This window comes from Xiphias gladius, chromosome 14, assembly GCF_016859285.1.
Source record: "Xiphias gladius isolate SHS-SW01 ecotype Sanya breed wild chromosome 14, ASM1685928v1, whole genome shotgun sequence".
In the NCBI taxonomy this organism is placed as follows: Eukaryota; Metazoa; Chordata; class Actinopteri; order Istiophoriformes; family Xiphiidae; genus Xiphias; species Xiphias gladius.
Genome location: NC_053413.1, coordinates 20238659 through 20264589, shown reverse-complemented (window position 1 = coordinate 20264589; position 25931 = coordinate 20238659). Strand labels below are relative to the sequence as shown.

Below are 25931 nucleotides of genomic sequence, written 5' to 3'. Positions count from 1 at the left end.
AACCAAGCCCAAAATGATGTAATGCCACACAGAAATTACTCAGCAACAAACTAGCTTCCTGATAATAATCAACCCTCCGTAGATATACACAATCAGTAGCCACTCTAGTGGCTGGTGAAAGAGTTACCAACCCTTAAGAGTCATGAAAGTGGAGTCCATGTTTAGAGCTGGGGCTCTCAAACTGAGTCTCTGATTTTCTACAATTCCAACTACATAGAAGATAAACCCATTTAAGTGTCAACAATCATCCATCCTGCAATTTTATTTTCTGACGTGCAAGTATAGACTGTGACTTTTGTGTATAGTTTCCCTTGAAAATGTATTTTGTAAATGTTTTCACGGTAAAACACTTTTAGAACTTTACACAAAGTTTTCTACAATTGTGTGGTAAAATGGCAGATTCCTTTATTCCATATGAATCCAAATAAAGAAACCCTGAAATATCTGAAGAGCTTGTGTTCTGGTGTTTTTTCACATGAACTTTTAGCCTTAGTTTAGTTTTAAATACAGTGGTGACCTTGGTAAGTCCATTGTATAATTGAAGATGTCTAAGTGTTTTTTTTTTTTAATACTCTCTGTAGGACTATATAAATATTTTTGAGCTACAAATACTTGTCAAAAATATTATCATCTGTGGACAGGAAAGCTTATGGGAGAATTACGATAATGGCCTTCAGCTATTACATGGTCACCACAATTATTGCTGCATTCGCCGCTGTTGCCTTGGCTGTGGTCGTCCAGCTAGGGAACTCATCCAGGAACAGCTCAGGGCCCTCTGGTGGTCAAGTGGACGCTACGCAGCGCGTGGCTGCTTTTCTAGATCGTATCAGGTATGTAAACTGATAATTGTAAATTACATTGAATTTGTAAAGATGCAATTAGGTATCAGCCTCTGGCCAGTTATAGAAACACCAAGTCTGTGTTTTTTATTTATAGAAACAGGATCCCCTCAAATCTGGCTGAAGCTTGTTTCAGAAAGGTAAGATCTGCAATGCCTGTGATTTGTCTTTATATTCATACTGTCACTGATTTATACTTACCAACTTTTAACATTTGCTTATACTACAGTTTAAAACAGTTTATTGAAGCGGTGTTTTTACAGGAAATCATTTTGGGGTCATCAATGTTACTGAGGCCAATGAAAACGGTGAGATTCCTTTTTTGTTCTATTCCTGTGGTTGGAGCCAATTGTTTGTCTAACCGAGTGCCCCTTATTTTGAACTGATATGCCTAATCTCTCGTATTGTTAGCATTATTGTTATAATATAATTTCACTACTTACTTGACTGTTATTACAGGGACCCCTGTAGATGACGAAGTACCAATGCCAGGCACCTCAGATGGGGTCAATATTTTGGGTCTGCTGGTCTTCTCTGTTGCCTTCGGCTTCATTCTGGGCAGTATGGGGATTCAGGGAAAGCCTCTGAGGGACTTCTTTGACCGCCTGAATAAAGCCATTATACGTCTGGTCAACATTGTCATCTGGCAAGCATGGGAAGCTAACATTAGATGAACTGGATGCCTTGTTAGTATTCTATTTTATTTGCACCTGTCTGCATATATTTAGTATTTTGTAATATTTTTTCTGTGTAATCTGTCCAGGGATTTGGAATTATCTCTCGTGCGGTTCAAATGCTCTTTTTATCTTTCTTATTTATCTGTCTTTGTGACAGAGTTTTGGATATAAATGAAACAGTGTATTACATGGGTGTTTGTTACTTGCCCAAAATATCACGGACAGCCTGATGATGATTGTCTTAGAGTGTTTGCGCACTCTATTGGTTGCGATTGGTTGAGCTTCAACATGTACATTTTTAATCTATGGATCCACAAACATGAGTGGTCAATGCTAAGAGCACTGTTACCGGGTTCTGACTGCTTTCTTAAATCATTATCAGGATTACGTTGTATAACCAATACTGTTTGCCTTGTTCAGTTTGATTTTCACAGCTGCGAGCACTGGTGCAGCAGGCATCCCACAGGCTGGCGTGGTATAAATGGTGATTGTGTTGTCATCAGCTTGGACTGCCCACTGACGATATATCACTGCTCATGACTGTTGATTGGATTCTGTAAGTGAACATTCATCCAATATCATTTGCAGATCTCGAGAGAAAAGTGAAAAGTGATTTTAGCAATCTTCACTTTAGGGTAAAGGTTGGAGATAAAACATGTAGTAAACGGTTGGAATTAGAGGTTAGTGAGTAGAACACATCAATGAGGGTCTTAAGTATAAAAAAGATACAAAATTAATGAAGTGTAGAAACTTTATATATTGTCCTTTCTGGTTTTAATGGAAAGAAATCCAAAACTATTTGATAAAAAAAAAATAACTCAGTGAAAATTTTATTGACTTCACCTTTAACATTGTTAACTTTCACCAAAAAAGTCTCCTGTAACATATTGAATTCATCCTAAACCTGTGTGTAGTTGTGGACACAAGTTCCTACTATAACCTTAGATCTTCCTGTATGTTTGTTAATAGGGATCGTTTGAGGACTGAATTTCACTACCTAATAAACAGAAGTCGCTGATACTCATTTAGCTTTTAAAATGAAGCGCAGTCCCCAGGAATATATTATAGCTCCTCAGAAGAATCAATGAAAGAAACTCTATGTGAATTGCAGAAGTTAGTAGAAGGAGGCAGGTCTTCCCATCTCTGAATTAGCAACCCTTGCTCCTGCTGGTGTTATTAGGAGGAATGAGAGGTAAAGAAAGAAGTAAAAATTCTTCTAAAATACATTTACTTTATAGAGGTACAGCACGGTTTCTGTAAGTCAATCAGTATCAACTACTACCCTATACTCAGCAATTTTATTCTCAAACTCCGTATAGTCAGTACTATTTTAAATAGTCTACAGGACTTTATGGAAACAGCTAATAAGTTAGGGCACTAAATATGCTAACCTGAAAAATCTAACATGGTCTTTACATGTTATTATCAAGAGATCAAACCAACCCGTGTCTCTCAGAAGCACATTTTTTTTTTTTTTTTTTTTTTTCCCACCCAAGGTGGGCGAAGATCCGCCTTGCTATGCCTCTGATTGGCTTGGTTGGTTAGGTTTAGGCACGAGGAGTGGTGAGATGGTTAGGTTTAGAGGAAAATGCCAGGGTCAGAGCCAATCAGAGGCAGGGTAGGGGCGGGTCTAACCTTCTAAGCACACTGTTTCCTTCCTTGTTTGCAGATGCGTCTTTCATAGGGAACACTCTACCACCATCTGGTGTCAGGAAAGCCAATGACCCAGTTACACATGAGCTCTGCATTCAAATACATATAGAACTGTTTAATATTTACTGGTACTGCATTTTATGGAAGTAAACACAGCACGAAGTGTGCTTGGAACTGTATCATAAACAATTATGATACAGTTCCAGGCAGGTTTATGTTTCCTCTGCAAACAGCTACAGGAGAGTATGGTTTATTATTATTGATTATTTATTATTGACATCTCATTAACTTGTTTATTACAATTAAAACAATGTTGGTATGTTCTTAAACACCTACAGCTAGCCACTCTAAATTCTGCATCTGTCAACTGCACTGGATCATGCTTTTAGTCACAAGTCTGGGCATATTGCAGTATTTCAGTGCTGTGCAGGGTAGCATTACTAATAGAAAACTATAAACATACCCAAAATGCATTTTTCTGCCAAGCAGCCGAAGGCAGGAGAAGAATAGGAAAACCTTGGCTGCTCCCACTGGGCGTTGAGTGCAGTGCCAGAGAGATGCCACTCTGTGTTTACTGACATCGCCCAGAGCTCAGTGCAGCTGTGTGGAGGGAGGGAGGGCGGAGGGGGGGTGAGCATCACAGACTGCAAGCAAGAGAAAAGGAGGGGAATCCATGTGCAGGAGGGGTTTCGTCAAGGGTGAGAGAGCTTAAAAGAGATGGTGAGAAAAAGCAAGAGAGAGAGTGAGGGACTGTGTGTGTGTGTGTGTGTGTGTGAGAGAAGGGGGAAGATGCTGTTGCCAAGGAACAGCACTGAAGTAGAAACGTCCATCTTTACCAGCTCGTACGAGGATAATAACACATTAAATCATGAATGCAAAGTGGACTGAGCGTGAAGAGAAAGGAAACATCTGATTCTGACCCCGCACAGCGTCAAGGGAATCAAAGACGAGGTAGGCAGGTGTGATTACATAACCATCATAACAGAGCTCCCATACGGGTGACATCATCACAGCAGGATTAGAGCCTAGGGTGGGGGCATTAGTGTTAGTGGAGGGAGGAGCAGGCTAGAGGGGGATTCATCAGAGACGAGCAGAAGTAAATGGGAGGCAGAGAGATAGAGAGTGATCATCATGAGACGAGCTAAAAGCGCCGGACGAGGATTATCTTTTGTCCAAAAAGCAGCACGGGATCTGACTGGCAGAGGAGGCTGAAAAGATGAGAGCATGGTGGTGTTGGCTACATGTTGACCTTGCCTCTCCTAACCGCTCTCCTCTCTTCAGGAGGACACGATTTCTCTCTCAGCCTCCATTAGAAGCATCAGGAAATAGCCAGAGGTGTCCAGCAGCCCAGGTCCTGAGCACACAAATGTCCCACCTGCAGATGTCAACAGTGATGACCCACATTCTGATCAGGAAGCTCTAAAAAGCAGGAGGAAGAACAACAAAGGGAGCATCTGAGAGCAAAACAGAGAAGCTTTCAAAACAGAGAAGAGGAAATCCTCCTAATTACAGTATGTGAGTACCCTGCCTTCTACAGCTTGATAAAGTGTTTTTCTTCAGGGCAGCCTGCACCGATGTGAGGCACAGGGGACAGATTCCCTATCAATGACTTGATATTTAATGCTGTGATTCATCCTGCTACTATACGTGGTTCCGTGTGTTATCATTTGTCAGTAGAGGAAAGGATGGCAGTTGTGACAGCTCGACTCCTCTTACGCACACTTAAAGGCCCTGGAAATGTATTTTCTCAATCACTTTCTCACTGTGAATCGTAGGATCCTGCTATTCTCTGCCAAAGTTAAAACGGTTTTGTTATTTCACAGACTGTAAGATACTTGTGTTTTTCTGTATTTCTGTGTGTTTTTCTCATTGGTTTGAATGCTGGTTTGGACAGGCTCAGGATCTGGATCAAAGTTTAGCAACATTTGAATCAGATTCTGATGAGCTAAGTTTTTGAGTGTCAAACTCTTACTAAATAATACCTAAATATATGATTGTAGCTTATTTAGTCATAAATATTTAATGTTACAGAGAAACACGTTTTTGCCAAGTTTTCAGGGGCTTTAGAGGCTTTTTAAGTCACTGCCCTTTGGCCTATGGACTGTAGTCCGACCAGCTGTGGAAGGCCGTACTCTATCATGATGTCTCTGTTGCCTTTTATCGTCTGTGGTTCATCGTGCCTGTCTCGTATCTCCATGTAATTTATTTTTATTTATTTTATAAGACAGAAAAGGAACACAAATTGTTATCCAAGTGGAAGCTCTACTGCATCACTTAAATTTTTCTTACTATATGTCAAAGGAAGAGCACCTGTCAGGGAAATTAGTAAAATGAATGCACGTATAGTGAGTATACAGAACGTGCAAGTATAGTTTCTGTATGTTGAACATCTGCAACAGCTCACTATCAATCTCTGAGACAGAATTTGAGGTATTGGATTTGATAGGCAGAACACAATGAACATCTCACAATATAGTGTTTGGGAAATGAAGGGTTCGCTGCCATCTGGAAACAAATCCCTACCAAACACACGCTGCTGCAACATTACTTTGTGTCTGTCAATCAGCAGTTCAGTGTGTGGGCAGCTGAGCCTGCACAGACGACAAACCACATGAACTGATCTGCTGTTTCCGTGTGAATGTTCTGCTTTTATTCTCAGTTAGTCAAACTCCTCTCTCGTTCTTAATTTTGCAGGGAAAGTGATCAACCTGTCTCAGGGGGATTTTTAAAAAGATTATTTGTGTGTGTGAGAGCGGAGGGAGGCGATTCAAAGTGTGACTTAGCCACAAGGGTCTTTATTAAAGTGGCGTTTGAGGAATTTCCCATCAAGCCCACAGCAAACACTGCACCTTTCTCATGCGATAATACGCCGTAAACACTTTACCCCTCTCCTCCATCATTTAGAATCCAATCACAACACAGCAGTACCAGCAGCATGTAGCCTGAGGGCCTGTGCTTTTTAGTCCACATTTGATGTATTTGCCACATCACATCAGTGCCATCCCAGTGGACAAATGGACTGCGGTATCGTCTGCTGCGGCATGAGGTCTGACTGGGACAGTGATTCAGGAGGGCCCACCCTCCCCCATGCGCACATTTCTGACACAAGACTCGCACATGATGTCCACTCCACGCATAAGTGATCCTCGTACGACGGCATGCAACAACCGACTTGAGCACGAGACACTGTAAAGCTTTACGTGGCATACCAAGAAAAGGACGTGAAGCTTTAGATGGAGACTTATGCCATTTCTTATTTGGTTATGTAAAATATGGAGGGTCAGATCGCTATCTGCTTTATGGCGGCACGTACGATTTGCTTGTATAGCCCTGAGGGGGCTGTATGAGCAATGTGGTGTTTTATTTTTGTCTCCTGCCTCAGAGATGTAGGGGTAGGAAACCCAGTGGGACTTAGTTTTGCCACATTGTTACTACTATGACTTCACTGTACAGTAATTACCCCTGGCAAAATTGCACTTGGGATTTAGAAACTGTGGATTTTGTACTTTATTGTCCAGTATACGTCTATCATTGGATTTCACATTTGTTATGTGTCATGCTATTCAGAAAAAGCTGGAAGGTGGAGATTTGGCAAGACTGTTGGTTGGATTCTTCATAACACCTTTGCTGTGCTTCCGTTTTATAGACCACCTGATTACAGATCCTGAAACATAAAAATTGGGTTTTTCTTGGCCTGTATAAGGGGTGTTCGGCAATCTCTTTGAGAATGGTCAAAAATGAAGCAGAAGTGGCCAAGATATCCTGATTTTTTTTTCCTAGTGCGGGGCACATCCAAAGCCACTAAATCCTGAATTTCCCATAATACAACTGAATAGCTTCTTTCAGTAGATCCTCCTTGTCTGGTAAACAAGCACATCTTTCAAAAGCCACACATTTAGTCAAGCCAAAATTCAGATACCCCTAATGAAGCCAGCAGGGCTACACAAAATGCGTAATGGTGGAGTGTCCCTTTAAGACACCCTTATGTACTGCTTGTTTTAACAGTGTTTTAGAGCCTGGTTCCCTGCCGAATGACATTATTTCATCTGTTGGTGAACCTCAGTGAACTGAAGCCTGTCCTCCCCGGCAGAAGATGGGCACAGCAGAAGCCACTTTACGCATGGACAGCATGGAGGTTAAGGACGAGTGGCAGGATGAGGACTTTCCCAGGTATTCCCCTGTGTTCTTTTGGTGAATGAGCGAGAGAGAGCTTGTGTTTGTGTACGCAGTTTGTTCAGTTTGTGCACAGGCACTGACAAACAGGCCCCAGCAATGATGGAAAATCAGTCACGTGCGTTTGATGCCAAAGGGCAGCAGGTGTGTTCTTTCCTTGATGTAGTCGTTATGTGTTACGTGAACAAAACAGCAGGCAGCACAGAGAAAAAAAAGAGAAGCCAAACACATCGCAGTGTGCAGCACTGAACAAATTCAACAGCCACCTACACTATTTTATCATCAAGAATATTTTCTACAGCAGAGGGAATGTGTTTGTGAAAAACGAGCCAAGGAAACAGATTATCCACAGACATCAAGTCAAATCACAACATATTTACATACAGTATGTTACATAGTATTGTCTGTTGTTTGTCATCTCTGTGCTGCAAGACGTCTTTGTATTCATGAGCTATGATAACATAACAACTGTATAATTAGATACAAGAAGTGTAACAACAGGATTCAGCAAGAGAAAAAGACGACATTTCATGTCCAATTACTTTCGGGAACACACACACACAGAACCACGCATTAAGGTAAAATAGAGTAAAATGAAGTAAAAATTGTTTTGCTTCTATTTTACCATAATGTTAATCATGCATTTCTACTTGTTTTTGTATAATAATATATATAGTTGCAGACAGTTTAAACATGAATCCTATGGAGAAACACTTAAGAATACTTTTACACTAAAAATTGCTTTTCTCTCCCCCATTGTTTAATCCACTCTTGGATTTCTGTTGGTGCCGTCTTTAATTTAACTCTTCAAAGCTACTGACAACATAATAACAGCAATTATCCCAGCAGCTCCATCAGCAAGCCCATTCTTGTGGTGTTTTAGTGTGTTTGTCTGTGCATGCATGCTTGTGGTAATGTCTGTGTCTTTCTCTGTGTGTGTGTGTGTGTGTGTGTGTGTGTGTGTGTGTGTGTGTGTGTGTGTGTGTGTGTGTGTGTGTGTGTGTGTGTGTGTGTGATTGTAAGAGTGTTATCTACTAAAATCTAGTCCTTTCTTGCCTCAGCCCTGAGGTTTCAGCTGTCTTGATATAGGGGGAGTTGGTAATTACTGGTCTTGTTTCCAAGGACATACAATCAAAAGACAAAGAGCAAAATGGTAGAAATGATTGGTCACACTTTATAGTTTATTTTAGTATCTAACTAGCAGTTATAAAAAAAGACCAAAACAACCATTAACAAACAACAAGCCAAAGAAAAACTATATATGTCAGTTCATTTCTAATTTATACTGTTTCCATTATCATTCTACTTGTTGTGCATGTTGTATATTCATGTTTTTCTCGGCAGGCCACTACCAGAAGATGGAGATGTTGATCACTCATGTGGCCTCACTGACAACAGAAACAGCAAGTGTAATAAATACACAGCATTAAATATATATATAATCTTTTGCTATACAATGTCTCTAAACTCTCCTGCCCTGCTATTTTAGATCCCCCTACCACTCTGATTGTGGGAGAGTCAGTGGCCCAGCGTAAACGTCGCACCTTGGTGGCCCCTGAAATGAACCTCTCTCTGGATCAGAGCGAAGGGTCGGTGCTTTCTGACGACTTTCTGGAAACGCCTGATGACCTGGACATCAACGTGGATGACATCGAGACCCCTGATGAGACCGACTCGCTGGAGTTCATTAACAATGGCAACGAGCTGGAGTGGGAAGGTCAGAAGGAGGTCAAATGATACTGAAAAAATGTAGAACCATTAGATGGTCAGTACAGAGGAAGGCACTGAATTTCTTTTAAGGTCAAGGAATATATTGAATGTTGGACTTTGTTGAGAAGTAAATCATATTACCTGCAGTATCCTTATTTTAAATCCTGCTTCACGTGTCATATGATATCACCCTTTGGCTATCCAGTCACAAATTGCTGAAGAGGAGAACAACGAAAGTGGAATTATCACAACATAAAGTTTAGTATGTTTCTATGTTTAATATTTCCCCAATATTTAATTAGTTATATTTTGCTTGGCGAGGACCAGAAGTGTATTTGTAGAAAGTGTCACAAGCTGCAAATCATGTTAAGGTCTTATAGAAATCAGTCATAGAAAGCTCCAGCTCCCTGACCCCAATTTGCCTCATGTCGATTTCATGTGACTTCATAAAACAATCTGACCTTTTTTTGTGTCATCTTGAATCCAGATGACACTCCGGTGGCCACCGCAAAACGTCTTCCAGGCGAAAGTGAAGAGGAGAGAGACTCATCGGGTCGCCTGTGGCGAACAGTCATCGTTGGTGACCAGGAGCAGCGGATTGACATGCAGGTCATCAGGCCGTACCTGAGGGTGGTCACACATGGAGGTTAGTTAGAGAGTGCGTGCCTCAGGGTTAAGCCAAAATTACATTTTTGGCTGCAGGTGAAAAAGATTAAATCTGAGTCTAAATAACTTAATAAATGTGGAAAATATTCATAAATAAGAGAAACTGGTGTGCTTCACATTTAAAATACATTTTAGCCTCCGTAGTTTGTAATGCAGTTGATGACGTGATTGGTCCATAACAATGTTGATTATTAGTGAAATGCCAACATCATGCCAGTGTGTGTGTCTCTCTCCTCTCTCAGGTTATTATGGCGAGGGTTTGAATGCCATCATCGTGTTTGCAGCCTGCTATCTTCCTGACAGCAGCTGTGAGGACTACACATACATCATGGAGAACCTCTTCCTGTGAGATCCGTCCTGGTCTCTTAAGGGACTCTTTTACAGCAGCATGCTTTATTATGAGCCTTTTCGTGCGATTATTCTTCCGCTTTTTTTCCCTTTTTTCACTGTGTGACTCATCAAAGGAAATGACTGGGAAAACAAGTTTCTATGGGATATGCATGTCCAGTCATGTTCTAAATGATCCTGAACAGTAATTACTAGGAATGAAAGATGAATCAGTCTAACAACAATCATTTTGGCCTCAAGAATTTTACTTTGTGAAGCACATATCATCCTCATATATGTTGCTTTACAGTCTGAGTCAGATCTGAGCTTGGTCGTTCTGTCTGCCAGGTACGTTGTGAGCAGCCTGGAGCTTCTGGTGGCAGAAGATTACATGATTGTTTACCTGAACGGAGCAACTCCTCGCAGGAAGATGCCCGGCATCGGCTGGCTGAAGAGATGCTACCAGATGATTGACAGGAAGTAAGACGGACACAATCAGAACAGTTCGGGCAACTGGGAGGGAAATGAGAGTGTTAGTCAGGAATGTGAAACTGATGATGTTGGTGATGCTAAAGGTGAAGATAATGTTGATAAAAGGGAATTCATGGTGTTAAAATTATTGTTGGGAAAGACATATTAAATAAAAAAATCACAAACACTTGAATGTCTCAATGCCCCCTGCAGACTGAGGAAGAATCTAAAGTGTCTCATCATCGCTCACCCAACATGGTTCATCCGGACCGTCCTGGCCATCTCAAGACCTTTCATCAGGTGAGAATGTCTTTATGATCCGTGGGTCTCAAAAGCACCTCTCTTAAAAAATCTAATCACCAAAGAGAAGACAGAAGATAAATTGCAAAGTCATGTCATAGCGACGTGATTTGGTGTCTGCAGCTTTCAGGCAGGATCGCTTGTGGCAGTAATTGCGTGGTGTTTATGTTTTCTGCAGTGTGAAGTTCATGGATAAGATCCGCTACGTTCAGACCCTGGGGGAACTCAGCCAGATCATCCCCATGGAGCACGTGCAGATCCCCGAGTGTGTGTTGCAGTAAGTACCCCGAGCCACCAAGGGTCACTGTTGAGATAGTACTCATGTCTCTCACGGCTTGTTATGAATTGCATGCTCACAGTATAAACACACTGAGAGAATTCTCAGTACAGTAAACAGTGTTTAAGGATAATTTGTTAGCATTTAGTTTAATGAGTAATTGTTTGCATTTATTTAAATGTATAGTTACCATTGTTTATTTTAATGTACTTTTTGGGAAGCACTGCAGTGAATACTTAAACACAGTAAACAGGGCCACACTATAACAGCAGAAGTTATCTTTGGCTCATCGTCTACAGTACATATGATTGCACTGGTGTACAGAAAAGTAGCCTCTTTCTACCACTGTTGAGAAGTGTGTTGATGTAACGACACATCAGTCAGAGATTTCTATTCTCCTATTTTAAAGGTATGATGACGAGAAGATAAGAGATCAAAGGGAAAGGTGAGCTATAGATTGTCACGTGATTTTATGGTACAAAGAGTTTTAATGCATGCTCTTTCTCCTGCATGTAAGTGGCATTATCAATTCTGTAAGTGCGATGCGCGGGCAACTGGACTTGCTTGAAGGTCTTGAAGATGATTCGCCTTTCACCCGAGAGGCCTCTTCAGTTCTGAAGAAGCCTTTCGGCTGCCTTCGCATAGCACTTCCGTATACCATGACCTGGATGACTGAGAAGCTTCACAGACATTTGCCTGTCTTACTTGCAGACTTGAGCAAGACCAGCGGCAGACCAACTCAACACTGCCTAAAGAAAGGTGACGTCATTTTGCAGTACATGCAGTCCAGTGCCATTTTTTGATTAAATGAAACATTGTTCTACAACAGCTGACGAATACGGAAAATGTTCTGGCATATTTGTTTGATTTAAAACTGTTGATGGCTGCTAGAGATCCGAAACCATTTCAATTTCACTTATGAACTGTGCAACTTTAGCTGTTTCAGTTATATCATGTCATTAGTTAAGATACTGAAATAAGACAGCTCTCTCCTAAATCCATCTATAATCTATCCATCTCACCTCACTAAATAGCTGAATAGCAAATCACTTAGAAGTCAATCGGTGTATTACTTCTCTTTAAACTGAGTGTGAGTAACTTCTGCCACCATGTAGATAAAGTTTGGCAAAAGAAAGCACAGCTTAATATAGACTAGACGACGAAGCAAAATATGTATATTTACTTGAGCCTTAACTTTAATCTTTCACTTCCAGGCCAAAGTCAATGATAGCGGAGGTTGGCCGTGACATCTGACATTCAGGTAGGGGTTCTCACTTACCTAATTACCTCTCCATCAGCTTCATCCAGGCTGGACTGTAATGTCAGCACACTGTAACTAATCTCTGACATACTGGGAAATGTTCTCTTCTGCGTGCACACACACATGCTTATGTATGCAAAAGGGACACAATTAAGAAAATCAGTGAAATGCTGGACGACGGCCTGCCTGGAGTGTTGTATCACTGACCTAAGGACCACAGAGTCGGTTCTCAGTTCTGGGGCACCGAGATCCAATTCACAGTATCCCACCGAGTCAAACAGAAAGGACAGGAGGATGACTTAGACCTCAAAACTCAAATATTCTCAGAATAAGATGTAAAGAAGGGCAGGTACAGTGGAAAATGAAATCAAGTCTGTAGTTTTAGTCCAACCCAAAGTACATCTCCTTTCGTGGTTGAGTCCCAGAAGAAAACTGGAGCGCTTGGCTGTTTTGCCTCACTTACGGTCGATGGTATGTTTTGATCTGCTGATGTAAATTGCATAAAAATGTTGGTCCTTGCACATGAAACGTAATTAAAGAAACAACCATGTGTTTCCTCCTGGTCTCTGGAACAAGAGCCCTGGACCAAAGGCTGACGCACAAAATATACTGCGTGTGATGACTGTTCATCATCAAGTCCAGCTCATTTTCACTTTTGCCAAGTCATGTTTATATTCAGACTGCATGTAAGTCCAAGAAATGTTAGACGATCCTCCAACACCATATACCCTCTATACCTCACGTAACATAAAGCACAGCTGCTCATCTCTTTAAGCCTGACTGCTCACAACTGATCGATTCTATTTTTAATGGACCGTACAACTGAGGTCTCGCAAATTGATCTGTGCTGCACAGCCTGTCCTGAAATCAGGGAAAATACCCACCGCAGCAGGTGGGTGTGTTAGAGTGGGCGGGGTGGATTGGGTTATTTTAGAAACCTCTCCCCCTCTTTGCTGTCCTGTGCTGCTGACCATTCCTACCAGCCTCCATATATCGAAGTGGCTATCGACCGGAGGACTGGCTGACATGCCAGGAATGGACAGGCACCATCTCCTAACCAAATGCCATCGGAGGACCTCATATGTGTCATGTTGGATTTAGTTTAGATTTAGTGTATACCTACTGACACACTGCCAAATTTGAAGAATATATTAGACATTTTATAACAATGGATATTGTTGACATCTGTCTGAGGCCCCTGGAAGAGACCTTGACTTCTTCCAACTTCTATAGGAGCATCACCAAAAGTGAATGAATGATAAACCAACTTTTCCCTCACAAGAAACACAAACGTCGATTGATAACTTTCAAACTGTCAGGATAAAGGTGACGGAGAAAGAAAGAGAGTTCAATTTTCTGTATTTGCATTACAGAGTTCTAAGTGGAAGAACCAATGTGGAATTCATTACAACGGGAGCCGTCACCACATTCTTGTTGCACAGGATAGAATCTCCTGACTGGATCCATTAGCTGCAAGACAATCATTCCTGAACCATTTCTGAACATTATTTTCAACAACATGCCTGCTTATAACTAAAAGTTAGTTTACACCAAAGCATTACAAGATAGATCTCAATGAAAAAGCTCTTGCTCCCTGCATGTCAAGTTGAGTTTTATCTACAGCATGACTTCAGCTATATAAATTAATATTTATGGATTAAGATGAACTTTCAAACATCTTTCAACAGAGCTGGGAGCGTCATGTAAATACTTGTATATATATTTTTGAGAAAGTTGTTTGCACAGATATTTGGTTTTCGATATGAACAACATGGGTATTGTTTCGTTTAATGGCCGTCTGCTGAAAAATAATCAGCAAAGATATAGTTCTTAAACCTAGATATAACTGTTACCGATGCGAACGTGTTACAGTTTTCAAGTTTTCCAGAGTCTGATATGCAGGTGGTGTGCTTGTTCATATCCTCCCTGTCTCTGTTACATATTTTTGTCTGATTTTAAGTCATTTTCCATCAAGTTTTAAAAGGTACTTTTACAAGATAGAAATCATACGTTGTTACAAATGAAATGAAATATATTTAAAGAGAGAGTCAAATTAATGGCTGTAAGTGTTATTTATGAAAATGTGCCATTTACTATTTGTAAAAAAGATAATAATAATAAATGAGTGAACTAAAACAAGCTTTGTCATGGCATGATTATTTGCCTCTTTTTCCAGGCTTGACTTCTGATACAAATGACTTGCAAAGCGAGCCTAGCGCATGTACATAACAGCTTATTTTCATCTTTTTTACTGCCTCTAAATCCAGTTTGGTCCAGAATGTTTTTGACAGTTCCATATGAGTTATTAAAGGGCGTAACTATGATTTATGAGTGTGCTGGCCAAGTCAGTTGATGTTCTTTGTGTCATCTGACAGTCCTGTTGCTGCTCTTCACGGAGGTCATTTGGACTTAATACTCTTTTAAGTGACCGTTTATTTTTATATGCAAGGTTACTGTGATCAGAAGGTGTTACGACGCTATGTAAGTCATAATAACCTGTAAAAACGCATACCAACAGCTCTAAAGCTGACTGAGTAACACATGGTTCCATTTGTACGCAAACAGAAATGGAAAAAACGACATTTTGGGGTTATAGGGGTAGTTACACGGAGTAAGTATTTCTGGACGAACGACAGTCGGACGCAGGCACTTCCCAGTGTCATGTTGTTCTGGAGTAGTTACATAACTCCATCTAAAACCACATCTTAACGTTTTTACATTTCTTTTTGTGTACAGATAAAACAACCAACTTAGATCATGTTAACAGCTGAGCTTTTGGCAGAGCCTTTACTAGGTTGGGTAGAGAATATTACTGGCATATTCTAAATGTATTCATCGAAATACTGGTCAAGTAAAGGTTTGTCTTTCTTGCAGGTCCAAGAAGGAACAAGTATGTCACCACATGCTTCACATTTTGGATCGCATGGTTTGGTGTCCTACAGTCTAGCATGTCTGAGCATATGTGGGGCAGTTTTGTAATCTCATATTATTTAACAATGCGTAACATGTTCTGTTTACTAACATCAGTCTACTACAACCCATCGAAACTGCCAATCATTTTGATATAAGAGGGAAAAAAAATATGATCGACACATGGTGTCAAACGGCATCGCTTTTCCATTGAGATTGCCTTGGTAGCGAAACATGAAACCATGCGCTCCGATAGCTGGGACTCAAGGTTCGGCTCCTTAACACTTACAGCTAGAGAGATAAAGAGCGGCTGTGGAAGAATTTGTTCGTATACTGTACTGTACAAAAGATTAGACTACACACATCCGGACTATGTGTGTGACACATAGGGCTGATAGGCAGCGGGCTTTCAAAGAAATTAACTTCTACTATAAGACCTGTAGCCATGGCTCGAGAGACAGTGGTCACATGGCGGTTGGCCATGTACTCCAGTTGGTTGCATCAGAAATATGTGTGACACAGCAGACAGACACACAACAGCCCACTAAATATAGTGCTTCTGGTTTTCACTCACCCGGAGCTGTCTAAGCATGGAAAATCTCCCTCTAAAAACAAAATAATGAGGTTTTTCTTTGTGCCGTGACACAGATTTCTCAGATGAGTAATGATTGTGCAGTTAACAGACCGTGCTTCCTCTCCATACGATGCCCTTTCTAGGACCAAATCTACCTTAGGATAGAAAGGTTTGGAGTTTTTGAAATCAAATGTATCTCAAATGAAGAGTACATAAAGATTTTACAAGCTCTAAACTATCAGCATCACCAATCTACAGCCACTTGCTGTCTGAGGCACATGTCTGTCTGGCTGTTGCTCTTTCCACAGGGAATTAATTTTGTGTTTCAGAGCTTTGTCACCGTTTCTCTATTACTTCTAAGAACTCTGTTGGGTGTGTGGTTTGTCACACATTTAGTTGGTCAGAGTTCACACCAACCCCTGACAGCAGGTGGAAAGTGGGGACCTACTTTCATGCAAATGTGAGGCTTCTAAGTCCTCCTCCTCTCCTCCCCTCCTGCAGCTTACTGGCTGCAGGAGAAAGGGGGCTGATTGGTTTGTGGGGCTGTGACGCTGCGGCTAAATCCTTTATATGCCCGGCAAGGAGATTGTCTATCAATGAAGTAGTAAAAGGGGGGAACATCTGTGGCAGAGAAGGAGGAAAGGTTTTTAGAAGAAGCCTTTGATAGACTGTTTGCTTTGGCTGGGTTCCCTTCTTTTATTTACTGAATTCCAGAGGTGACCAATACAGAACACACAGGAGCTGAAAATGAAGTTCATCATTGGCATTGGAGGGTAAGTCTCTTTTAATTGATTTACTTGCTCGTCTATTAATGAAAATTAGAAAAAAAAACCATAGTGTAACTCGTTGGTATGACGTAAAATTCACCTTGATTTCAGAGTGACCAACGGTGGGAAGACCACTTTGACAAACAGACTACTAAAGACATTACCTAACTGTTGTGTTGTGCATCAGGATGACTTTTTCAAGGTAAGATAAATTCAAGTAACCATTCTTTGAGCTTTAAGGCACTATATATTCAGTTTAAAGCTACAGTAACTATTGTATAGCATTAATCTTGAGTAAATGAAAGTATTATTTTTGATAAATTTCAATTGCTACATTAAATTTGCTCTTGAGGGCATTATGTGCTCAAAAATAATCCGTCAGTCTGACCTGCAGATGTCCTGTCATAGCAGTAGCCTAGTAATACATCTGGCTGATGGTCTCCTGGACAGCCAATGAAAAGGGCTAAGCGTCCCCACTTGAAGTGAGACTTTGTCCAATCATTTTGCAAATTCTGCAACCAACTCTTTGCATGAACAGTAGCCTCATTTGGCTCCAAAGAAGCCAGAAGATTTTATTCCTACCACAACCATCTTTTCGTGCTGCATTCAGGGATGGTAGACAACTTAGTAACATCACTGACAACAAGTGTGTCGACCGCACAATTGGAAAAAAATTTAAACCGCAATTTCCGAGTCACAAGAAACTGCAATTTTTTTCTCTCACAGTAAATTTTTGAAACAGTTACAAAATCCTTCCATTTCCTCAAAGTGAGGCAGAAGCAAACATTACCACCCTCCAGCGAAGTTTTAAAATATTTTACAAGAAATTATTCAGAGAAAGCTGTGTCCTGTGGTGTTGCAACCAGAATTTTCGTGAGCGCAACATTGGAAAAACCATTTTGACCGCGCCAAAAAAAGTCACCGTGCGCTACTTTTAGTGGAGACGAGTCCTTGACTTGTCCTGTCCAGGTGTGATCAGGTCCGACTGGTTACTAGGTTGCAGCAATGTTTTATTGGTGACTGTTATTTCAGAAACCCGATCAAATAGAAGTCGGGGAGGACGGCTTTAGACAGTGGGATGGTAAGAATCGATTACCCGTAGGAAAACCATGCAGTAATGTACCTTTTCTTTCCTGCACATTTCATTAGTTTGGTAACCAATCAATCCTAAACTTTGTGATATTCTTTCATCTATTCTGTGAATGCTACAGCCATTCACTAACCGTGACTAACGTGCGCTAAAGCACTTTGGGGAGGAGTGCTGGTTGCACGCGTAGTGAAGCCCGCTCTTCTCTCTTCTCTCCTTGTTCTCTATCAGTGATCGACTCCCTGGACATGGAGGCTATGATCAACACCGTGAAAGGCTGGCAGGAGAACCCGGTCAAGTTCGCCCGCTCACACGGCGTCAGCCTGTCAGGTGATGCCGAGGAATCCGACTCGGGCGAGAAGGGGATCCATATTCTCCTTATCGAGGGCTTCCTCATCTACAACTACAAGTGGGTCACCTCTATCTTGCCCATTTGTCTCCACAAGTTCTCACATTTAACCTACAGGCCTCTTGACCTCTAAAGCTTTTCACTAATCTGAGCTCCCCTCTGCAGGCCTCTTATTGACGTCTATGACAAATGTTTCTACACTTCCATTCCTTATGAGGAGTGCAAAAAGAGGAGAAGGTAACAAGCTCGTGGAGCAACTTTGGCAGGTACCACTTCCGTGTTAGACACAGTAGTACAGGCTATAATATGACTTGATTATGTTTCCACAGTACAAGGACATACACAGTCCCCGACCCCCCCGGCCTGTTCGATGGCCACGTCTGGCCCATGTACTTGAAACACAGGAAAGAGATGGAGAACAACTGCGACAGAATAGGTTTGTTAAGCCAGTTCTTCTCCTCTACAACTAAATATTAATGTCTCCATTAATCCATCATTCTATACACATCCTTAATGTAAACATAAAAGCAAAATATTCCCTACAAAATGCAAAATCAAAGATTTAACTGCAAACTGTTGCCTATAAATTACTCCCATTCACTTCTGATTTGTCTGTTATTTCTGGACAGAGTATCTCGACGGGATGACATCAAAGGAAGAGATCTACAACAAAGTGTACGAAAGCATTCAGAACTCCCTGCTGAACAAGTTATAGGTAGGTGGAAAACTGAAATGAATTAGCTGTGACAAATCAGTAATGACAGTTTTATTAGGTTGGAGTAACTTCTCTCCTTTTTCTCTCTCTGCAGCAGGACGGGGACAACAGCAGACTTGTGTATAGACATGTAAATATAATTTTGAGTAAATGTGCAACACCAGCTCTGTACTTCTAGCCTGATTTGTAAATAGTTAATCATGTAACTTATTAAGAACTGATGGCAGAAGCATTGTGTTTTGTATAATCCTGTGTAACTTTTACTAAAAGATAAGCTACCTCTGGATTGCCCAGTGTTTAACACCAGGGACAGACCTAAACTCTGATCTTGTTGTACTGTATGTCAAAATAAAATGCCCGCTCCGAGGAAGGTTCTGTGTTTCGCAACTTAAAGAAATGACTCAATCCACTTTATGGTTCCTGTTTTTTTTTTTCGTTTTTTTTCTTAACTCGCTTCACACTCACCTATGTTGTTCCCATAACGGCCATGTTCAGAGTCACAAACCTCTCCTTTTACAACACAAACACTTTTGTGTGAATGCGGCTCTTGAATGAGCCTCCTTATAACCATTAGATTAGATCCGGAAGTACATTTAGAGCGTCTGGCAAACTGTGATCAGAGAGAATGTATTCCTCTCGAAGACAATGGATGAAATATTGCGGCTTACATGAAACAAAGAGAAAAAAAATCCCAACTAGAGGTGATTCAATTTAACTGCCACTCGACTGTCAATTTAAACATCAGGATACATATATATGAAAATTATGTTTGCTCATCTATAACTTTGAAGAAAAAGAAATTATTAAAGGTGCTTTATTTTTAATCATCCACCTCACTGCCTTGGACACATTTTTTTTTTAATGCCACACCCTGCCCACAGACGACAGCACTTTTTTGTCTCCTTGACATATCATCTATGACTTTGATAATGACTATTGTGTTAGCTTTTGACATATAAAATGGTGAAAGAACTATTCTAATGACCCAAAATGTACCTGTCATCCTCGGTTCTGTTTTGGGCGTCGGTGCACGTTCAAATGTTCTATCACTGAAATGTGTAACATCTTTTACTGTTGATAAGAAGACACGCTCAACACAGGCACCCCGGCCTAACACTGAGTTTGGTTCTAAATAAGGTGGTGGAAAGAGAGGCTTTGTAGACTTCAGAGGAAAACATTCTGCCCCCCAGAAGTAGGTCGGAGTCATGCTGACACCAACGGCTTGAACTTTAGTTTTTTGGAAGAAGACTTGATATGCTTTTCCTGCTCTGCTTACAACACATCCATTAACGTTAGACACACCCTTCTTTCTGCCGCTGCTGAATCACTGGCATTTGTGGGTTTAAGGGTCTTTTATGTAGGTAGCCATGTAAACCTACAGAATTATCAGCAGAATGGATTTAAAGTGTCAAAGGATCAAGAGTAAAAGTTCTCCGTCTGCAGTAAAATGTCCCCCGTGACTGATGTATTATTATACACGACATTAGTAGATCGTTAATACTGATGCAACAGTGTGTAAGCAGCAGTTTACTGTTGTAGCTGCTTGAGGTGGAGCTAGTTTTAACTACTTTATACACAGTTAGGTGGTTTAGTCCAGTGGTGCCCAACCGAGGGGTCGGGCCCCTCCAAAGGGTCACAAGAAAAAATCTGAGGGGTCGTGAGATGATTCATGGAGATTCTGCTGCACAAATTTGTGTTCATTGTCTCTAGTCTTTGCACCTTTTTTTAAAAATATTGGATAATTTTACCTCTTTGGGCGTTAAACTGCTATTTAACAGAAAACAACAACTGACGCTAACAACTTGCAGATATCAAAAATGAGACGAGGAGCCCCAGCTAGACACTTTTTTTTTGAATGTAGACAAGCCAGAAAGGTTCAGAACCACTGGCTTTACAACATGTTGCATTTCATACGCTTATGATATGTTTTTTAATGTAAATGTTTAATCTGAAAAGTAACTGTATCTGTCAGACAAAAATAGTGGAGTAACAATATTTCCCGCTTAAATGTGGTGGAAATAAAAGTGTAAAGTAGCATAAAATGGAGACAATCAAGCAAAGTACAAGTACCTCAAAACTGTACTACAGTAGCCAAGCAAATGTACTTAGTTACTTTCCACCACCGAGCTTAAAAAGATCAAAAGTCCTCTCAAAAGTCACCCACACTGCTCTGCACTCAGCCGACACGATCGACACATGAATGAGGGGAAACAAGGAGCCGTAAGTTTTCACTTTTATTGATATTTCAAGATCAGAGACCCAGTGAATTACTGTATATGGTAACCTTGAAGGTTGCGCTTCCTGCCTGCAGCTAACAGGACAGCATGACCTTTGATCCATAAACCAACAAATGAATGGTGTTGGACTGGCAGTGATGACAAAGGCGTCAAAGGATTTATAGTCCGAGCACATAGAATCAAGGACACACCGCCTATCGATCACTCTTTACTGTCATACAGACTTTTTCTGAATGTGTCCTTCCTCTCCCTCTGATCACAGAAAAAAACCTCACACTGTACAGTACCCTGGGATGAGACCGGCCATGCCCTGTCCCGGGACCTGGCGGCGCTACAGAGGGTGTGTTCGAGGGGGAGTCCGGGTCTTGTGACGCGTTTCTGGGAGTCTTTACATGCCAACAGTTGGCCTGGAGCAGAGGGTAGCTGGTCTGTCAGTTTATATTTAGGCAAAGTGCTTGGGGTGTCAGGGGAATATATTTACGCTCCACGGCCTGGTCTGACTCAGGGGCCAGTCCCTGCACGCCAAACACCGGGCGGGTAAGGTGAGAACCTATGGCATGCGCTCCCACGTCAGCCCGCCACGATGGCAGCCCCCATAAGTGAAGCTGGGGTAGGAGTATCCATATTTGGGTAGAGAGGCAGGGACACAGGAGATGAGCGGCCGTCATGATGCCGCACAGACCCCAACCCCGACCCACTCGGTATGAGTGCGTGAGGACCCCTGAGGCATGTGAACAGTTGTGGTTATGCCACAGGAACATTCGTGGCTGCCTCAGTGAGACAAACTTATGAGAACAAGACTCCTTACGTAGCAGTTACAAAACATTTAATAAATTGTTTATAACTCCCTATAATGTAATTGTAACTTCTCCTTTGAAGACATATTTGATATTGTTACACCTGTGATTGACTCTATCCTCTTTCATGATCTGTTTAGCCTCCACTCACGAGTGTCCGCGGTAGGCGTTGTAGTTGTTAACAAATACATTGATAAACACCTATAGCTGCTTGTAACTGCGTCGTACACTTTATACGCTGTGTATAAATGATAAATAGGAAGATTTAAAGTGACGTGTTGCCCCTCTGTAAAAAACTGGACAGTTTGGGCCTTGTGTTTCTCATTGTTTCAGGGAGGAAAGGCCAAGAGGAAGTGATTTGGTAACTGGCACTTGATTGGTGTGTAACAGCCTAAAACCCAGAACAGAGAAATAAATAAATAAAATAATTAATTTTCTCCTTTTAAATTCACCTCCACCCTCCTCATCAGAGGGCAAATACATGTATTCTTTATTACAAATTACTGTTTTAAAAATGTTGTTTTCCTCTCCAACTTCTTGTAAGTAATACAAGTATTTGAATTAATTTTTTTCCAATCTAGCATCTTATGTCTTATATTTGTCATTGGTTTGTGTGGCTATAGTATTTACACGGTGCGGTAATGTTCACACTATGAAACTGTTTGTGTTGAAAATAAATAGTCTTGATTTATTGGCATTTGTTACAAAATCTGCAGACTGGTGCTAATTCTCCCGCACCAGTAGAGGTTCACACCCCTGACATTATGTCACTGAAAACAAAGCTAAATGTCATATCAAACAGGCATGAGGGGCTGCGGCCGGTTTTGAAGCTCCTAAATATAGTCCAGCATAGACAACAAGCAACCAAAACTACAATAAAACACTTAGTGGGACACAGCATAAATGAAAATTAACCTATTAAATCTAAATTAATAAAATTAAATCAACCCCTGGCTCAAAACATCACACTGACGTTGATTCATTTTTGTGGGGCCTGGTGAGCAAATACAGTAAATACAGTATTAATTTATTGTAATTGTAAAAATAGTAAAAAAAAAAAAAAAAAAAAGAAATAGATAATATGCCTGTGGTTTACATTGCCACATGTACACATCCAAGTACAGATATAAGTCTAGCCTTTCCAATCTGTTGGTGCAGTTAAAAATAGATAAATAAAACACTGTGTTTCTTCTTTTATTGTTATTGTGCAAATCTTTCTACAAACTTTAATGATGAAAAATATTTCCAAAAGGTGCTTTTTACGGAAGTAAAAGTACAAAAGTATTAGCATCAGGATATACTTACAGTACCAAGAGTAAAATGACTCATTACGCAGAATGGCCCATTTTAGGATAATATATATTGTATCATTGCATTATATTGATTCATGCACTCATCTATGCATCAGTTTCAGGTCAGCTGATAAAGCTGATTTAACGACTTTACTGTTTGGTAGTTTAATGTATAATAATAGATCATCATTTATTTGTGGATTATATTTTGTGTCGATAAACTGATCTCCAAAGTACCTCAAACTTTCAAATAAGTGTGGTGGAGTAGAAGTATGAAGTGTCAGAAAATGGAATGGCTCAAGTGAAGTACAAGTGCCTCTAAACTGTTTTTAAGAACAGCACCTGAGAAAATGTACTTTGCCGCTTTCCACCACTGCACTCACATCACAAAGCGTAAGGCCGAGACAATCCCACATTCTTGAATGTGACATTAGCCAGTACCTGCGCTAAAGTTTGAGTCGAGGGACAACAAGATCCTTCTCAGACGGCTTCGGCGGATCACATCACTGATTTGTCTCATGTGGATCAACGAAAACACAAAGATAGGCACAGCGACATTAAAAAAAAGCTGAAACGTGAGGAGAGCTGACCAGGCTGACTTTTGCAAAAGGTTAATCAAAGACAAGCAGGACATGTGTCACACGAAACCTGATGATCTGCTGCCCCGCAGCTGTCAAACGACCTATAATTCATCATTCATCAGACATTTCTATTTCAATTCGAGTTACACGGCAAAATACACTTAGTTTCATTTAAGATTTCACAATTTTTTGCTTTCAGGAGGAACTAACTCTCCACATAATTTGAGATTTACCCACAACAGAGGTCAATAATTTTTCATTTTTCAAACATTTTTTCAGCGTCTCACCTGTATTGTCTCCCCATGATCTGTGGTAAACCCTCTGGATCTATCATTTTACTCCTCAGACTGGCAGTGTGAGGCCTCAGGGGGGAAGACAACAGGTATGTTCCTTGTAGGGGAAGCTTTCTTGTGGTAAAACGATTTTAAGACCATCATCTTCGTTAAATCTCACAAGGAGCAAAGCCTGGACACCTAGATTCACGGGATAAGATATATTCAAAGCGTAAAAGAATTAGTCTTTCACACAGGGAAGGATCTGCTGCTGCTGCTGCTGCTGCTGCCGCTGCTGCTGCTGCTGTAGGTGTACCATGAAAACAACCAGAAACTGTTTATTTTATTTCCAAGCACCGTTAATTTACAGTAAAGATTAGTTTTTGTGGCAACATTTATTGTGATTTGTTTACTTTCACGTCAGACACACAAGAAAGACTCAATTCAACGTCAATACTTACTGGCTAAATTTTGTGGGTTACATGTCCTGCTCTGGAAGTCTTGTGCCAAACCAGTGCCGAGGATCTGTGGCTCTTATAAATCTGGTCTGGAGCAGAGGGGCAGAGGGCGGGGCGGTGCCGGACTTTGGACCAGGGGAAGGATTCTTTAGCTAAGAATAGAAAAAAGCCCCCTGGCTCATCATCGTGATGCCCTATTTGGTGGGGGAAACACACACCATCATCTGAGAGGTGACAAATACCGAGCTCTGCTTGAGTCGTCTGTAGATCAGGGTGTGCATCTCTTATCCTATTAGTGACGCATTTCAAGCGGCCTAACAGGTCCCTCCCCTGAAATAAAAGAACACAATCATACTAATAATCTTTAGTCTTTAGTTAATATTTATGTTTAACCCCGAGCCACACAGTGAAACGGGCAATAGGCTGCACATAATCGCTATCTGTGCTCGATGATAAAGCAGTACTACACTGAATTTAACTACAGTTTTGGGGCACTAGAACCATCTTGCCCTCCTATCTTGTATTTATGTGTCTGTTCTTAACTTTTTCATTCCTCTTAAAAATGTGCCTGTTCTTTGAATTGCCATCTTAATATTTTTATGTTCCTTTCCTTTCTTTTTAAAAAAAAATTGTTTCTCTTGTACTATGTAAAGCACTTCCCACCGTCTGTCATTTTAGTGTGTAACTGAGTCCTTAAAGTCTTTTTTCTCTTTTTTTTTTTGTGAAAAAAATCTGACAGTGCGCTAAGAACAGTCCAACCTATTTTCCATCCAAGTTTTTAAGTTTCATTTTTCATCATTCTCGTGCAGCAACCTGCTTCATCTTCTCTTGTATCAAACTACAAACACACTGAAGAATTAAAGTGATGTGAAACGAAACAATAAAAAAAAAAAAAAGTTGAATATGTTATTGTGCATCACTGCTGGATTTTGTCACTTGTTTTAGAGAAAAAAAAGGTTTCTCGGACTTAATTTTTATATTGAATTGTGTCTATGACATTGTGGGTTATTCAGATTAAACAGTATATAAAATAGTTAACATTAGCTCAACCAGTTACAACAGTAGTTATATAATAATAAACCAATAACATAATATATGAATAATACAACCCCATCACCTTTTTTCTACACAGTAGTTTTACTTTCTACTTCCATATGTTTTGATGATAAAACTTCTGTCCTTTCACCTCAGTAGAATATTGAATGAAGCTCTTTTACTACTTTTACATCTGGTACTGTCACATTTACTCAAGTAGAGGATCTGAGTTCTTCTTCCACCGCAGCCGTCATTTTGCTGTTGCTCAAGAGCCATATCAAGGCCAAATCCTTCCCCTTTACGCACAGTTATACTCATTAAAATATACATCTTTAGTTTTTAAACTCATTTGTGATGTTTATGAAGAATGTATCTGACAGCAGTATACATCATTTTGTGCAAAAGGATCTGCCAAAATTAACGAATAATCTAAAGTAATCTGTGGTAGCAATTACGATGTAAAGTCACCCGTCACCATTGAGCTGGTCTGGGTCATCACAGCC

At 40.6% G+C, this 25931-nt stretch overlaps 2 protein-coding genes and 1 long non-coding RNA gene across 6 annotated transcripts; 2 read left to right on the top strand and 1 right to left on the bottom strand.

The window, feature by feature from the left end:
- Positions 1-4568: 4568 nt before the first annotated feature.
- Positions 4569-14006, top strand: atcayb (ATCAY kinesin light chain interacting caytaxin b). The gene is made up of 13 exons (XM_040144289.1): positions 4569-4684; positions 7233-7339; positions 8687-8745; positions 8832-9059; positions 9540-9698; positions 9961-10063; positions 10394-10525; positions 10730-10816; positions 10995-11093; positions 11503-11538; positions 11805-11852; positions 12308-12354; positions 13728-14006. The coding sequence occupies exons 2-12, from the start codon at positions 7263-7265 to the stop codon at positions 12345-12347; spliced, it is 1068 nt and encodes a 355-aa protein (XP_040000223.1). The 5' UTR covers positions 4569-4684; positions 7233-7262; the 3' UTR covers positions 12348-12354; positions 13728-14006.
- LOC120799263 lies at positions 9615-24448 on the bottom strand. 2 transcript variants are annotated; one of them, XR_005708801.1, is made up of 5 exons: positions 24397-24448; positions 23951-24136; positions 10767-10868; positions 10449-10504; positions 9615-9676 (listed from the first exon to the last, which is right to left on the bottom strand). It is a non-coding gene; the product is annotated as an uncharacterized LOC120799263 (long non-coding RNA). The 2 variants fall into 2 exon arrangements; XR_005708800.1 differs by lacking the exon at positions 9615-9676 and having other exon boundaries at positions 9980-10504.
- LOC120799261 (nicotinamide riboside kinase 2-like) lies at positions 16452-19151 on the top strand. 3 transcript variants are annotated; one of them, XM_040144286.1, is made up of 8 exons: positions 16452-16611; positions 16717-16807; positions 17638-17686; positions 17924-18101; positions 18207-18278; positions 18371-18477; positions 18671-18756; positions 18854-19151. In XM_040144286.1, the coding sequence occupies exons 1-7, from the start codon at positions 16586-16588 to the stop codon at positions 18754-18756; spliced, it is 609 nt and encodes a 202-aa protein (XP_040000220.1). In that variant the 5' UTR covers positions 16452-16585; the 3' UTR covers positions 18854-19151. The 3 variants fall into 3 exon arrangements, with proteins under 3 accessions (XP_040000220.1, XP_040000219.1, XP_040000222.1); XM_040144285.1 differs by having other exon boundaries at positions 18851-19151; XM_040144288.1 differs by lacking the exons at positions 16452-16611; positions 17638-17686 and having other exon boundaries at positions 16722-16807; positions 18851-19151.
- Positions 24449-25931: the final 1483 nt, after the last annotated feature.

What these genes read in the sequence shown, in the direction of transcription:
- LOC120799261 (XM_040144286.1), top strand. Translation starts at nt 16,586, where the DNA reads ATGAAGTTCATCATTGGCATTGGAGG. An exon ending in ATCAGGATGACTTTTTCAAG is followed by an intron (nt 16,808 to 17,637) that starts GTAAGATAAATT and finishes CTGTTATTTCAG; the next exon opens with AAACCCGATCAAATAGAAGT. An exon ending in GAGTGCAAAAAGAGGAGAAG is followed by an intron (nt 18,279 to 18,370) that starts GTAACAAGCTCG and finishes ATGTTTCCACAG; the next exon opens with TACAAGGACATACACAGTCC.
- atcayb (XM_040144289.1), top strand. Translation starts at nt 7,263, where the DNA reads ATGGGCACAGCAGAAGCCACTTTACGCATGGACAGCATGGAGGTTAAG. An exon ending in ATCATGGAGAACCTCTTCCT is followed by an intron (nt 10,064 to 10,393) that starts GTGAGATCCGTC and finishes TCTGTCTGCCAG; the next exon opens with GTACGTTGTGAGCAGCCTGG. An exon ending in TCAACACTGCCTAAAGAAAG is followed by an intron (nt 11,853 to 12,307) that starts GTGACGTCATTT and finishes TTTCACTTCCAG; the next exon opens with GCCAAAGTCAATGATAGCGG.